This window comes from Macrobrachium rosenbergii, chromosome 56 (assembly GCF_040412425.1).
Source record: "Macrobrachium rosenbergii isolate ZJJX-2024 chromosome 56, ASM4041242v1, whole genome shotgun sequence".
In the NCBI taxonomy this organism is placed as follows: Eukaryota; Metazoa; Arthropoda; class Malacostraca; order Decapoda; family Palaemonidae; genus Macrobrachium; species Macrobrachium rosenbergii.
This window is the reverse complement of record NC_089796.1, coordinates 17,807,054-17,821,801: the sequence shown is the minus strand read 5'-3', so window position 1 is coordinate 17,821,801 and position 14,748 is coordinate 17,807,054. Positions and strand designations below refer to the sequence as shown.

Sequence of the window (14,748 nt, the reverse complement as noted above, 5' to 3'; positions counted from 1 at the left end):
AATTGCCAACAGTAACACTTGTAAACGTGTAAATTGTCAACACAATGTACTTTTTTGCCAAATTATCCAAGCCACATGAAATCTGCTAACCACCAGATCCAAAAACACTATGGCAATTCATAAATTAATTGACTAAATTTACGTAACACAGAATAATGACTGATGACTCTTGAGCAGCTAGTCCCAATCTCTTTTCCCCCGGGCCCCACTATAACTCTTCACAAAAACAAATCCCCGACTGGTAGTTAAAAAAAAGAAAAACAAATCCGCGACTGGTGGTTAAAAAAATAAAAAACCAGATGGGTGCTCATTGTTACCAAAGTATTCTTCGATTCCACGTCCACGCCCCGCGCTGGGATTCACAACGCCAGTGCCTGAATGTTCATTGATTATTAGATCTACCAGATATTAATCTATGCTTCATCTCTCTCTTCTTTCCCGTTTCTCCAAAGATCTCCAAACCTTATTGCCTGACAGGATTGACTATTTTAGTTAGGTACTGTCCTATATATTGAGATGCTCTTTGTCATTAGTCTAGCTTGGCTACAGAAGTGACGAGAAAGCTTGCACTACGCCAATTATTTTGCAAAAAAAAAAAAAAAGAAGAAGGGAATATGTAATCGACATATGTGATGTGTAATAATCAAATCAACTAGAGTGAACTGTACAGCAGAAATTTCATTACCTAACACGTTCATTTGGGTAAACACACAATACCTGTAAAATCTCACATTGTTAGGTCCCTGTTAATGCTTTTTTTCGAAAGTCCTGGCTTATATCAAGTGAACTTCATAGCCAGGTAGAAATGTTGGTAAATTAATTACATATCATGGTTTATGCTAACTGATCGACAAGAACTTGTAAAAGGCGTGACAACTTATTATTAACCTCTAATCTCTTCGGTCGTTGCTATGCTGATTTCATGTTAGTCTGTGAGACTTTTTCTTTTTTAATTATCAGCTGTTGCTGCTACCCCTCAGCTTCTTTAGGTGGTGTTTCTATGTGGAAATCCAGTTATCCTGTGTTGAAATTCTTTTAATTCCAAAACTGTCAAAAATGACCCTCACACACCTAAATTCATCTATGTATGGAGGCATTTGTGTTCGTAGTCTCGCATACATATTTTTTTTATTCTGCGTAATTGCATGCGCAAAAATGCGTAACTGCTTTTGTATCATTGCATATATGTGATTCCATGTACATAATACTTGTGCATATTGAATATTTGCTGAAAACGCCTATGGTTAAGAGTAATTTTTCGTGCGATGCCCACCGGGCTTTCATAATTTCTAATCCATCATAGGGACCAGAAGAATGTTTTTAACAGCAAAGGAAGTAATGCGGTGTACTTAACCAGTTAATTGTGGTTATAAGTTTATTTATTAAGAATGATCTGGTACTAAAGTAAATCATAAGGGTAAATGTTTTTTATCTCCTGAAAGAAACGGTTTGGGTAACTCGAACTGTATTAGTTAACAAACAGTTCTGACATTTACCACAGCACATCATAAGAGTAATTTTTTGATCTCCCGAAATGAACATTTTTTTGTATTAGTTAACAAACAATTCTGACATTTCTGGCATTATTTAATAGTTCTGTAGTTTATTTTCTGCGCAGCCATTCCTTTTCCTCAGTTTCATATCATGCCTGCCTGAACGACACCATTGAATTTCCTAGTTCTTGACCGATGATAGATCCTTATACCTTGAATTTAAGCATTTTTTCTGAATTTACCGAGTATGCCCAACCTTTTCTCACTAGTAGCTCACATTTATAATCCCCTCCCTCCCCTCCCTACAGCAGGCGAAGAGGGGGTCCCTACACCACCCCCTCGGACCAAACGGCCCGGATCTAGGTCCTCGAGTGTGTCCAGCATTGCTAGCTCCAACGTCCCGTTCGGTAAAACTAAGGATTTCGTTGTTCTGTCTTTACTCTGTTTATTATCGAGGCTTCATGTTTTAGCTTTTATTTTCGTTTATTTTTTTTTAGGCTTCGGTTCGTTCTTGTAGGAGATTAATGTCCGTGTGGCGTCTTTTAGTGTTTTTCGTTGGACTCGTTTTATGATGTTGTAGGAGATATATGTTTTCGTCTTGCCCTTTCGTGTACTTTGTTGCCATTGTTTAGTTTGTAGATTTATGTTTTTGTCTTTCCCTCCTGTGTCTTTAGTTAGCCATGCTTTTGTTTTTTAGGAAATACATGTTATCTTATCGTGTATTTTATTGTCTTCATTACGGCAAATGTAAGAGGCTTATGTTTGCCTCGTTTTTCACGTTATGCAATCTATATTGTAAGTAGTGCATTTACTGTATATTCGTGATTAGGTATAATTCCTGTTGTCAAGTTTATGATATTGTGATCGGTCAAAGATATGGTTTTCTAATTATTTATTGTCTGCTGTAAGTCGTTGTCATGTTTCGTGCAGTTTCTTAAAGCGGAAACTAATAATTTGTAATGATATTTCTCAGCAAGATTTAGTGAAACTTTCATCATACAGCCTTGATTGCGTTTCCTTTTTTTAAAGATTTTTTTGCCAGATATTTAAGAAACAAAAGGGACATATGCATGTCCCAGAAGCGGAATTTACCTGATTTGCATTGGGGAAGTCCATTCAGATATTCATATCTTGGTAAATTTTCGTATTAATTTTGACTATTTTTGTTTTGTGTGATTCAGTCTTTTATAAATTGTATTTCAGCCTTGAACAAATAACTAACGTATCTTAATTATGTCTGCCTTATTAGTGTAATAGCCAACGTGTTATGATTTTATTTTGAATGATTTGAAAATTAATTGTGTCCAGTTACCATTATCACTAGAACGGCGAGTTGCATATGCGATTATATATTCATATTCCATATCTGAATTAAAAATCCTTCCCTTAACCCCACCCAACCCCCTCCCGTCAGAAGCACTGATGTTTTTTCCCTCCTTTAACATATGATCCTTTTCAAATGAGCCCATCTTCACCATTTCTTGACGCATGACCCAACCCCGTCTCCCTTTCACCCAGGGGGAGATGAAATACCACCCTTCTTCTCCCTGGGAGGCGATGGAGGCCCGCCCTACTTCACCCTGGGGAATGAGGATATCCCGTTTGTTTTCACCCTCGACGAGGCAGATAGCGGAGAACAGGTCGCTCCTACTCCGCCTCCTAGGACCAAACGCCCCTCCTCGAGGGCGTCCACCATCTCTAATGTCTCCGATGTCTCGGAAATGTCCCTCCCCGGTAGGTAATCGTTGGAGACATTGGAGATGTATCAATTCCTGCAGCCGGCATCATCCGTCGTGGATGCTCGCGCATTGTATGCTAAAGAAGAATTGCCTGTTCGGCGGTGTTGTTTGCTTAGGAAGATTCGCCTGGTTGGCGTCTCTTAAATGTTCCGTGTATCTGTAGAACCTTCTGGTCACATTTGCCAGAAGCATGCATTTTTAGCCACATGAATGGTATCATAACTTCTCGATATCTCATTTTTATCGATACGCTTTCCACTGAGTCTTAAGTCCGAAGGGGGCACTGTATGAAGAATGTCTCCCTTCGCCGGGTTGGTTTGAAAGTCACACGCGGCAGAGTGATTTTGCTACAAACCCTCCAAGTTAAGTACATTCGTAATGTGCGTACAAATCGAGAAGTTCAAGGTGTGCTAAAAATACGTGTTTGGTTAGGGTACGCGCCTTATTTATAATAGCTGTAAATTTCTTTTGCCCGTTGCCTAATCGAATGCGCTTTTCCCAATTTTTTTTTTTTCATCATATGGGCGGAACATTTCGTAAGAATCTCATTTCTTGCATGAGTATTTTTGTACATATTGCTGGAATGATGATTTTTTTTTTTTATGAATTTGTTTTACGCATCTTAAGTTTATGCATGTCTTTTGTAAGGTAAATATATTTCTTTTGATTAGAGTACTGTATATTGTACTACTCATTTTGTATAAAGATATTCTCTTAATTTTTTTAAAGTCTGAATTTTGAATAAATTTGAGGATCTCAAAAACTGTAGCTATTTCAACGCTTTTAACTTTAATTAATTATTTTTTCAGTGCATGTAACATTTTCATGTATGTATATAATGTAGATACCTTTTAAGTCGTTCTTATGGATTCGTAGTTAGGCAAAAACACTGCTAAACTCTCTTATATTACATGAATTTATTATTTTTCGTAGTGAATGTTGGAGTATTAACCAACAATTAAATCTGTTTTGTCGCTTATGAGCCTTTCATAAATGCAGGTTATAGGAGTCAAAAACATTTTTTTCCGTGGATGCTATGAGGTACTTAACCAATGATTTCTAATGATATGCGTATAAATATTTATGTTGGTAAAATATAATTTTATGCCAGGGTAATGAACAAAGCTTTAACGTGAGAATATTGATGATAGACTCAGGATACACAGAAATGGCTCTCAGATATGTGCAAGAATTTCAAAGTGGAGAGAGAGAGATGGCTCTCAGATATGTGCAAGAATTTCAAAGTGGAGAGAGAGAGAGAGAGAGAGAGAGAGAGAGAGAGAGAGAGAGAGAGAGAGACTTAGTGGTATGGGGTAGGGACTTTACGAAGAAAAGATTGGAGGAGAGGTCAAGTCTTAGAGGTAGATTAATATGCAGTGTAAGGATTTTATAAAGGAAGAGAGAGAGAGAGAGAGAGAGAGAGAGAGAGAGAGAGAGGAATTCAACATGTTAAAACTTATTTTGCTTCACTAACTGAAAGGCCAAAACAATGAAGGTTAGATAAACACATATACCTTTAAAATGACACGCACAAAGACACGAACACAAGAGCGCAATGTATGCGTAATCCAATGGAAGAGAGAATATTAACACTCCATGATTTCCCCGTTAGGGTGGAGTCCAACGCCTGCCCGTCGTAAGAGGCGTCAAAAGTCAGCTGAAGGTATTGTGTTTGCATCTAGAATAATCAGTGCGAAGGGACACGGAGGCATATTTCTCGTAGACTGAAAGATTGGCTTTTGTAGAGCGGAATTAGCTTCACTAACGCTGCAAATCGCTTGTTAGCAATAGATATCAAGTGTGAACTTACTAATACCACAAGTTCGCAATTAATAGACCATGAAATTTAATGGTACTTATGGTCTCACGTGCTAAGTCAGGGCAATTGGCCTTCTTTGTCAGTCTCTGTACTATTTCTTGGTCCTTGAAGACGTCAATAGAGATTTATTTAGCACTGCAGGCTTTGCCACACAAAATTCGAGCTCAACAGTTATTTTTGGTATGAGTCAGTGGTGATCTTAATTAGTTTGCACTAAAAAAAAAAGTAAATTTTTTAGTGGTTAATGCAATGGTATTTTGTTTCGATGTTTTAAACATAACTTAGTTGTTGTGGCTGGTAATTTGTTAGATGTAGACAGATTCAGGACTTACAGTATAAAGTTAGTGATTGGGGTTCGGGCATTCAGCAAAATTAGATTAACATTTTGTACTAATGCTAGAGTAGCAAACTTTGCAATTTCTCTTTTATGTGTATTGTTAAATTAATTTTTTTAGAATAATAAATGGTTCATAGGCCTCATAATCATGTAATATATATAAAATTGAAATGTTTTCTCCTTAGTGTACTTAGGAAAGATAGGCTTTGCAATCCATAATGTTTTCCAGTGACTAGCAGCTATAAATGAATTTTAAAAGTCAGATTTTCTTTTCTGTAGTTTATTTTTGAAATTCCTTTTTGTAGTAGTCAGAATATTGATAGCACATAATTGAAACTCATTTTAATCTGACTGCAGCTTCGTTACTTTGAAGCAGTAGCATAACGAACTACACGAGAAGTGGCCAACCGTCCCATCGCTTTGCTCATGAAAAACAGATGATTGATTAATACCTGTCCAAACTGATATGCCCCCAAATGATTTATTTTCTCCATCTTATGCTTAATTTTTGTTTTATTTTTATTTTTGTATTATCTCAGTTTGTTTCATATACTTTAAATTTCCGATTCTAATTCCATTATGTATTCCATGTGTATTTTATTTAAACGTTTTTATTTTATCTATAAAAAATATTGTTTTATTTTTGTTTTTCAATGCACGCATTACAAATTTTTTTTCTTATCAACACTGCCCCATGAGTTATTGGCAAAGGAGTTTGCTTCCCCTTTCATCCTATTGCGATTTCAGATTTCGTTTTTTATTAATTGAACTATCCCTGCAGTGTGTGGCCTGTTCTTATAACTGAAGCCAATTTATTTAAAATGAAAAGACGAAGTAGAAACTTTTGATATTCAACTGTCTCTTTAACATTGTTTTTTACTTTTTTTGGGAGAATAATTATGAATGATTTAATAATTATACTGTGCTTGATTTTCGGTGTTATTTTATGTAATATTCTACTAAATCTATTAAGAATATAAAAAACCCCATTCTAGGACCAAAGTCTGTTTTGAAGAAGGCTGCTTTTTTGACGTTGCTCATTCTAATAAATATCTGCGACTAAAGTTTTCTTTTTTTTTCAAGATGGCTGGCTTTTTATTTTTTGAGGTTGTACAGTACGTGACATTAATAACCACTCTAACACCTACCTATCTTTTGGACATCACGGCAGTTTCAGGAGGCGGAGACCAATCCATGGAATACGAAGAAGAAGGCACCGAGGAGACACCCACCCTTCCCTACCGACGTCGCCGCCCTGGTTCTCAGTCGTCGTTGGTATCGTCAGAGGCGCCCTTGGGAGAAGAGACCACGTCCTCCGGCTGGGTTACCGAAACTACCGCCGCCACCTCCACCACCGCCGAATTCGAAAGTGGCCAAGCAGCCCCAGATAGCACACCCTCGCTTGCGACAACGGACAGTGAGTACCTGGTTTTCGTATTGTCGCAATTTTCTTCGTCATCATTGTCATCTCCTTCTTCATGCTTATTAATATTCTTTTTAAGTTGTCGGTTACTGATGTAATCGTTATTGGCCAAATAAAAATTATCGTTATTTAATCGTTATTTGTTTTTAAGGCGCCACGGTAATTTTCGGTTACTGAGGTCGTTTTCTCATGCTGTATAGTTGGGTCTCTTGATTTGGTCCCTGTCAGTCATTTTAGAATATTGTACTTTAATTGCTGCTCTGTTTACCTGTCTAAATATATATATATATATATATATATATATATATATATATATATATATATATATATATATATATATATATATATATATATATATATATATATGCAATGCATACACACACACACATATATATACACACACACACACACACATATATATATATATATATATATATATATATATATATATATATATATATATATATATATATTTATACATAAACAATCTAGGGTTAATGATTAGCAAATAAACAGAAAGCAAGCATAGATCTTCAAGAGAAAGTTAAAAAATGCAGACAGCTTAGGAAAATTCATGTCCTTCTGATCATTATGTATTACATGCCACCTAATGTTAACCTTGTCTTTAGAAACACCATAGTTATGGAGTAATCACTCTGAGAAAAATTATGCACCTTTAACACCAGTAAACAACCACTAATTTAAGGATGTTCAAGATTATTATTTGCTAATGCTTCTTGAATAAGTGCATCATAACAATACTGATTTTTATAGCTGTTTGCTGGTTACTTACGAGGGCAGTTGGCAGTCCGCTATTTTCGTGACATACCGGCATTTTCATATGCACCAGTGTACAGTGAATATTTCACACGTCTGCTCATAGTTCTGCTCACTTTCCCTCTGTCTGCTTTGTGAATTAATGGGCTGTTCATAGAAAAACAAAAGGTGTCTGTAAATGTGGAGGATTGTAGGTTTGGGGTAGCTTGTATGTCTGAGTCTTCTGTTAGGAATGTTGAGGTTTTAGACTGAAATAATCCAACAAATTTGTTCATTATGGGTTGGATTGTCCGTGGCATAGCATCTAAGTGGGTTAGACTTACTTGGTTATCAATGTATTTCTGTACATTTATATATATATATATATATATATATATATATATATATATATATATATATATATATATATATATATATATATATATATATATATATATACAGTATATATATATATATATGCACATATGTATATACACACATATGCATATAATACATATACAAACATACATACATACATATATATGTATATATATACACATATATACATATATATATCCTCCTACCTGTCCAAGGCAAACCATTTAATTCATCGATCTTCACGAATTTACGTCGGTTAATAGTCTACGGTGAAAGCACGGATGATTTCAATACCGCTTATACCCGCCAGGCCATTTTCTTGTACAGTAAATCACAACACACAGCTGACACGGGGCGACATCACCTTATGATGGGTGACGTGGGCTCGAGGCCAATCCTGAGAGAAATGAAATAAAAAGGAAAGAAGAAGAAGAGGAAGAGGAGGAAGAAGGCGGCCCGTGACTGGATGAGCGAGAGGTGTTTCAACGGTGACGTCACCGGCTGGGGTAGGGTAGCGCCGCTTCCTATCTATAATAAGAGTATTATATTGTTGAGTCGAAACCGGCTAGAAATGCTGCCATATACAGACTGCTATACTTTGTAAGGGAAAAGAATGCCAGGATTAATAGGTCGTGCTGTATGGCTCTTATGACTGGGTTGCCACGTTTGCATTTCCTGCGGTTAATTTGTCGTTAGTGAACGTTATCATTATCATTAACTTCATTATTTTAATCGACAATAGAGTTGGGTAAATTGATGCCGCAAATATGAGATTTAACTTGGTTACAAATAGGAGTTAGTGTAAAGGTAATATGACGGAATGTTGGTTTTCTCTCTCTCTCTCTCTCTCTCTCTCTCTCTCTCTCTCTCTCTCTCTCTCTCTCTCTCTCTCTCTCTCTATTTAAGTTGAATGAGGTATTTGTTCTTCAGCAGTAAATTTGAATAATTAAACTATTTTTTAAAAATTCTGTTTGTTCTACTTTTTCGTTAGGGTGTTTAATGAAGACAGCTTTCACGTTATTCTAGAATGACAAGTAAATCATTATCGCATTCATTTAAGTGAAGTTTTCATGTGTTGAGTTGTTTATATCCCTTGGGCTTGAAAACTTGTAAGTGTAATTAGCATAATTTTTATTGTTTACTGAAACCACTTTTAATACATAAACTCCCCCCACATTATTTATCTATATTTAATGGAGTGAAGTAGGGAAAGCTATCACTGTTTTATTCACATGAAACTTTGCTTTTCAAAATTCTCTGTTTAAATTTTCCCTTATTTCTTTAACGAGACTTAATTCAAGAGTAGGGCCTTGTATTTTTTTCTGTTTTACCTGTTTTTCGTGACTTTGTTACAGCATTAGATTTACCAAGCACGATTACTTGTCTTTAGTAAAGTATACACATGTTCATTTATGCCCTCAAAAAACTGGCGTTTTATATATATATATATATATATATATATATATATATATATATATATATATATATATACATATATATGTATGCATGTATATATTATAGATATATACATATATATTTTATATATATACATATACATATATATATATATATATATATATATATATATATATATATATATATATATATATATATATATATTATATATATACAAGTGTTTTTTGTGTTCATAGGAGCTCGCATTCGTGCTGTGTAGTGATGTAAAGTATAGACAGTATAAATAATGCAGTGAGAAGAGAATTCTTACAAGCGAACTATAACGCAAATTCGTCGCACATGGTTTGTGGCATGGTCGCTCATCTCATCGGAAATCAGGTCAGGGTTTTAGGTGTGAGTCAGAGGTGTGGTGTGATGGCGGGAGGATGGTAGGAGGAGGAGGAGGAGGTACGAAGAGGAGGAGGAGGAGGGACCGATATCCTCCACACGCATCAAGGAGACATGGCTGGACTCGACTGTCGCGACCGGACTTCTGCAGGATCAGTGTCGATACCCTTATGAGATTTAGGGGTGCGTATAGGAGATTAAAGGGAACAATGCAGGGTCGTAGAATATATTTAGAGGAGGCTCCTGTTTGGAGGAGGGGATAGATTATGGGATTTGGGGTGACTAGATGCTTACAGCCTCTGGATTGTGTAGGAAATGTTTGACTTTTTGATAGCACTGTGGCGGATGCCAGACCGATGAGTCGGCGCTTTGTTTTGGTGGAATATGTGTAAATTGGGGTTCCCTACCTGTGGAGGACTAGAAATAGCGTCGCTGTAGCTTAGATAACGAATAGAATGATAACACACAGAGTTCTTCTATATTCATCTATTAGTATCTCATCGTTTCTGTGGAAGTTCGGAAATTTTGAAAAGTGTTGTATTTGTGAATGGAAAGAAGAGGTACTTTAGTATTGGAAGATTCGTTATCGTCTGACTGCTTTTAAAACTAAAGTTGTCTAATTCAAGGAACTCCCTCTGGGTGCTTAATCTTATTTTATATGGGTACTTCCTTGCTATAAGACATTCCACTTCAGTTTTTTATTTAATTTTTTTAAGACGCCGCAAAAGAAATAGTTTTTTTTTTTGCATCACTTTTTATCAAAGGTAAACGCCGTTTTCTTTTACCTCGTGGAATTACTGTGTCTGTTGTCTGGTGCATCCCGTATCTCTCCTTTGATGGGGACCACATCTGCAAATCAAGATAACGATTACTGCACGCTAAAAATAAAAATGAAACAGGGAGCTCAGATTATTGAAGGTTATTTTACATTGGGTTTCCGAGCCAAACATGCTACAATTAGCCACTTCACGAAGTACTCGATTTGAGGACATACAGGGAAACTTGTGGTTTGCTCTTTCGTATATCAAAGTATTGGTCGTTTGTACGTCCTTGAGTGAATATTTCATTGTCCGTGTGTTATTTTCAGGATAATATTCTGTGGAAAATTGTGATACAGAATTTGGTTTTTGCGTGAGGCTACATTTCAGTGTAGGCCCAGGTGATTACTGATTAGTACGCTCTAGCACTACCGTGTTGTGGTTTTAGTCATTGATGTCCACATACGGCTTAGTAGGGATAAAAAAAAGCAATCAAACCAATTCAAATCAGCGCTTTCTAGTTTTACCTAAAAAAAAAATTATTGATAGCTGGAGTATTAAACGTGTTCTTCAAGGTTTATAAGATATTGGTGGAGCATTGTATTATACCCGTTAAGCTTAATAAGCAGAAGCACCAGTAGGTGAAGTACTGAATCATGATCTTCAAGCTTCTTAAGCGAAAGTATTCGTGGTTGGATACTGGGCTGTGCCTTTTGCTTCGTAGTAAAAGGCATTCTTTGGTGTAGCATTGAACTGTGACCTGCCAGCTTTCTAAGTAAAAAGCATTCCTGGGTGGAGTAATGAACTATTACTAAAGCGTTCAAGCTGTATAAGTAAAAATATTCTTAAGTGAATTTTTGAGGAAAAGCATTTAATGGTGGAGAACTGAACAATGATCATAAGCTTTATAATCAAAAGCATTCTTAGAGGAAGTATTGAACCAAGGTCTTTATGTATTATAAACTGTATTTAAGTAAAGCCTTCAAACTTTATGAGTAAAAAGCATTCTTCGAAGGAGTATTGAACTATGGCCTTCAAGCTATATAAGTAAAAGCATCCGTAGGTGAAGTATTAAGTCACGGCCTTCAAGCTTTGAAGCAAAGCATTTGTTGGTTGCGTATTGAGCCATGACCCCTCAAACTTTGTAAGCAAAGGCATTTGTAGGTGTAGATATTGAGCAATAACCTTCAAGCTTTGCAAGAGAAAACAGTTTAGGAAGGAATATTGAATCTTGGAATTCAAGCTTTCTAAACAAAAGCATTTGTTGGTGGAATGTTGTAATATGCACGTCAAACTTTTTAGGCAAAAGTGTGTGTTGGTGGAAATTGACCCAAGATCTTAAGGGTTAATAATCAAAGGCATTCGTAGACTAGAGTATGGAAGGATAGCCTTCGAGCCTTTTAAGCAAAACATTCATGGATGGAGTACTGGACCTTAGTCTTCAAACTTTGAGAATCTAGACGAGGTGTAATAAACAAAGTGTCTTGACGATAGGAGAGAAAATGAAATGCAACAGAAAGGCTTTGCTCTTCTCTCGACTAGCCTACTTACGGCCAGTTTGTCTTCCTTTTTATGTCTCGAACTTCTTGATATTAAGTCAGCCGTGCGTGAATAACGTCTTTGATATTGAAAGCGAATCTGTTTCGTAATAAGAGCTTTATAATTTTTTTTATTACAACCTTAAAACAACATAGTGACTTTATTCATTTATTCTGTACAAACGTAAAATAATTTTCTAGGACATTAACTGTACGCTTCAAATGGTGTTAAGGTGTTTTACTCTATCTGCTGGTGACTAATCGCACGTGTCTGAACCGTTAGACATAATGTGAGATTGTAAATAACACGCTTAATTGCTCTCTTCAGCAGGGAGACTTTAATGTAATCCATGTGGTTTGCCTCGTTTACAGTTGAAGCTTTGTTGCGTAATGATTCCTTACACTATAAATTTTCGTTAAAAAGTCCTGTTATGTCGCTCATGTAGCCCTAAAATCAAGGATTAGATCATTGGAGCAGGCTTTAGGATTTTACTCTGAGTGGGTTACGTTGAAGCCTATACAAGTGGTTCTGACTTTCGAATGTTCCATTGTTATGGTTATCCGACTGATAATGATATTTCTCAATAGTATCTGATTTTATGCAAGATGTTGAAGAGTAATTATTATTATTATTATTATTATTATTATTATTATTATTATTATTATTATTATTATTATTATTATTATTATTTTACAAATAATCATGCTAAACTGTTTTAAGTTTTCGTGTATTCGAAAAATTATTCATAATACAAATTATATCTTTTGTGTGGGACGTTCGTAATGCCATTTCGTCTTTTTCCGCATATCTTTCTCTTGAGTAATGCTGGACTTACGATCAGTAGATACGGAGGTTAATTGGACACACGTGTTTAATTACTTTATTTTTGGCACTTCACCACCGTGTGTTTGTGTGTGTGTGAGGAGCATCAGATCGATGGGATCTGCTGCGGAAACTCTGACTCAAAAAAAAAGAACCTAGATTAAAGCTAGAAAGAATATAAATGTCAGTTTGTGTTAAGAGAAAAGTCGCGTAATTTATATTGTAATTTTTGTTTGACAGTTTGAATAAACGGGACATTTATACCTTAACACGCTTATTATTATTATTATCATTATTATTATTATTATTATTATTATTATTATTATTATTATTATTATTATTATTATTATTATTATTATTATTGCTGCCGTGATTTCGTTGTTATTTTACTATTTCCTTGATGATCTCGTTCAGGAGCCTATATTTCTTGACGTCTACACTTTACAGGGTTCAGATTCTTGTCTTCAGCATTTACTTTTTTATTTTTATTTTTGTCAGTTATGGAATTAACTTTTGGATGTTGCATGCAGCTGAAAGGAAAACGTTGACATTGCTGAAATGACCTATTTGCTTAGTATGTGACGTGAGAAGATTTGAAGGATAGGGTTAGTATAGGTGAAAGGATGGATCAGGTGTTTTGAGATGGTTTATCCATGAGACTAGACGATGATAGGTTGGTGACTTAAAATGTATGTAATTCTTGAGTTTATATGGGAGGAGGAAAGGAAGACCTTGAAAGGATAGGGTAGGTGGGTGTAGAAGTTATTGGAAAGAATGGACCTTCATATGCAAGAAGAGCGAGGCTGCCTGCAAGATAAAGGTTAATAACGCATTATTTGTGCGAGGCTTCGACATGCAGCTTATGAGTTTTTATTTTGTACGTGTAGGAAGTGGTAATGATTGTGAAGTTTTCTATACAAGGTGTTCATCCACTCCTCTATGTGGACGTGACCTGTTAAAGGAAACAGCTTGATATCAAAGAAATATGCCTGCTTGTGTGTGTATACACGCTGAGTAAAGTTTAATTTTACCGAGTCATAAGATAGTATTTGGGCATCAGACCAATTATCAAGTATTAAAAGTCATTATTATTATTATTATTGGTATTAGTATTATTATTGGTGGCAGTAGTAGTAGTAGTAGTAGTAGTAACAAATCTAGGAAGTTACAGTTATTAATCTTGACCGCTTTTATGTGGCGGCAGCTACCATGACATCAGAACCAATAATTTTCAATAATAGCGACGGCTACGCCCTCAGTAATTGATAATTGGGCGATTCAACTGTACTGACAGCACGAGTTGCAGAGGCTCTTGCCTAAGCAGCACTAAATATAAGAACAACAGTTATAGGAGGAAAACTAATAGTGTAACTACACCGATGACAGTATCTGTCCCATTGACAGAAGCGATAAGAACAGAAATGATATTAACAGCATAAGCGATAAGAATAGCATATGGTATTATCCGCATATGGTATTATACACAGAAGCGATAAAACAGCAGACGGTATTAACATCAGAAGCGATAAGAACTGAATATGTTATTATCCACGGAGGTTAGAGGAGCAGCAGATGACATTAACAGCAACAGCAATAGGAATAGCGTATGGTATTATCCGCCGAAATGATAGGAACATTATATGGTATTATACAAAGAGGTGAGAGAAACAGGAGATGGTATTATCCCCAGAACCGATAGGAACAGCACGCGACATTAAAAGCAGAGGGATAGGAACGCCAGGTCATATTAGCCAAAGAAGCGACAGGACCAGCAGATGGTATTATCCGCAGAAGCAATAGAAGCGGCAGGTAGTATTAGCTGTGAGCAGAAACGTTAACAAAAACAAAACCACCGGCAGAAGAATCTGTGTTGTTGTTGTT

At 35.9% G+C, this 14,748-nt stretch overlaps 1 protein-coding gene across 1 annotated transcript in view; it reads left to right on the top strand.

The window, feature by feature from the left end:
* Nucleotides 1-14,748, top strand: part of LOC136836666 (muscle M-line assembly protein unc-89-like) — a 651,149-nt gene that overhangs the window by 89,170 nt on the left and 547,231 nt on the right. Inside the window, 4 exon segments of the mRNA XM_067101137.1 lie at nt 1,802-1,900; nt 3,012-3,227; nt 4,845-4,895; nt 6,560-6,805. Of these exon segments, the coding sequence (XP_066957238.1) occupies nt 1,802-1,900; nt 3,012-3,227; nt 4,845-4,895; nt 6,560-6,805 (612 nt within the window).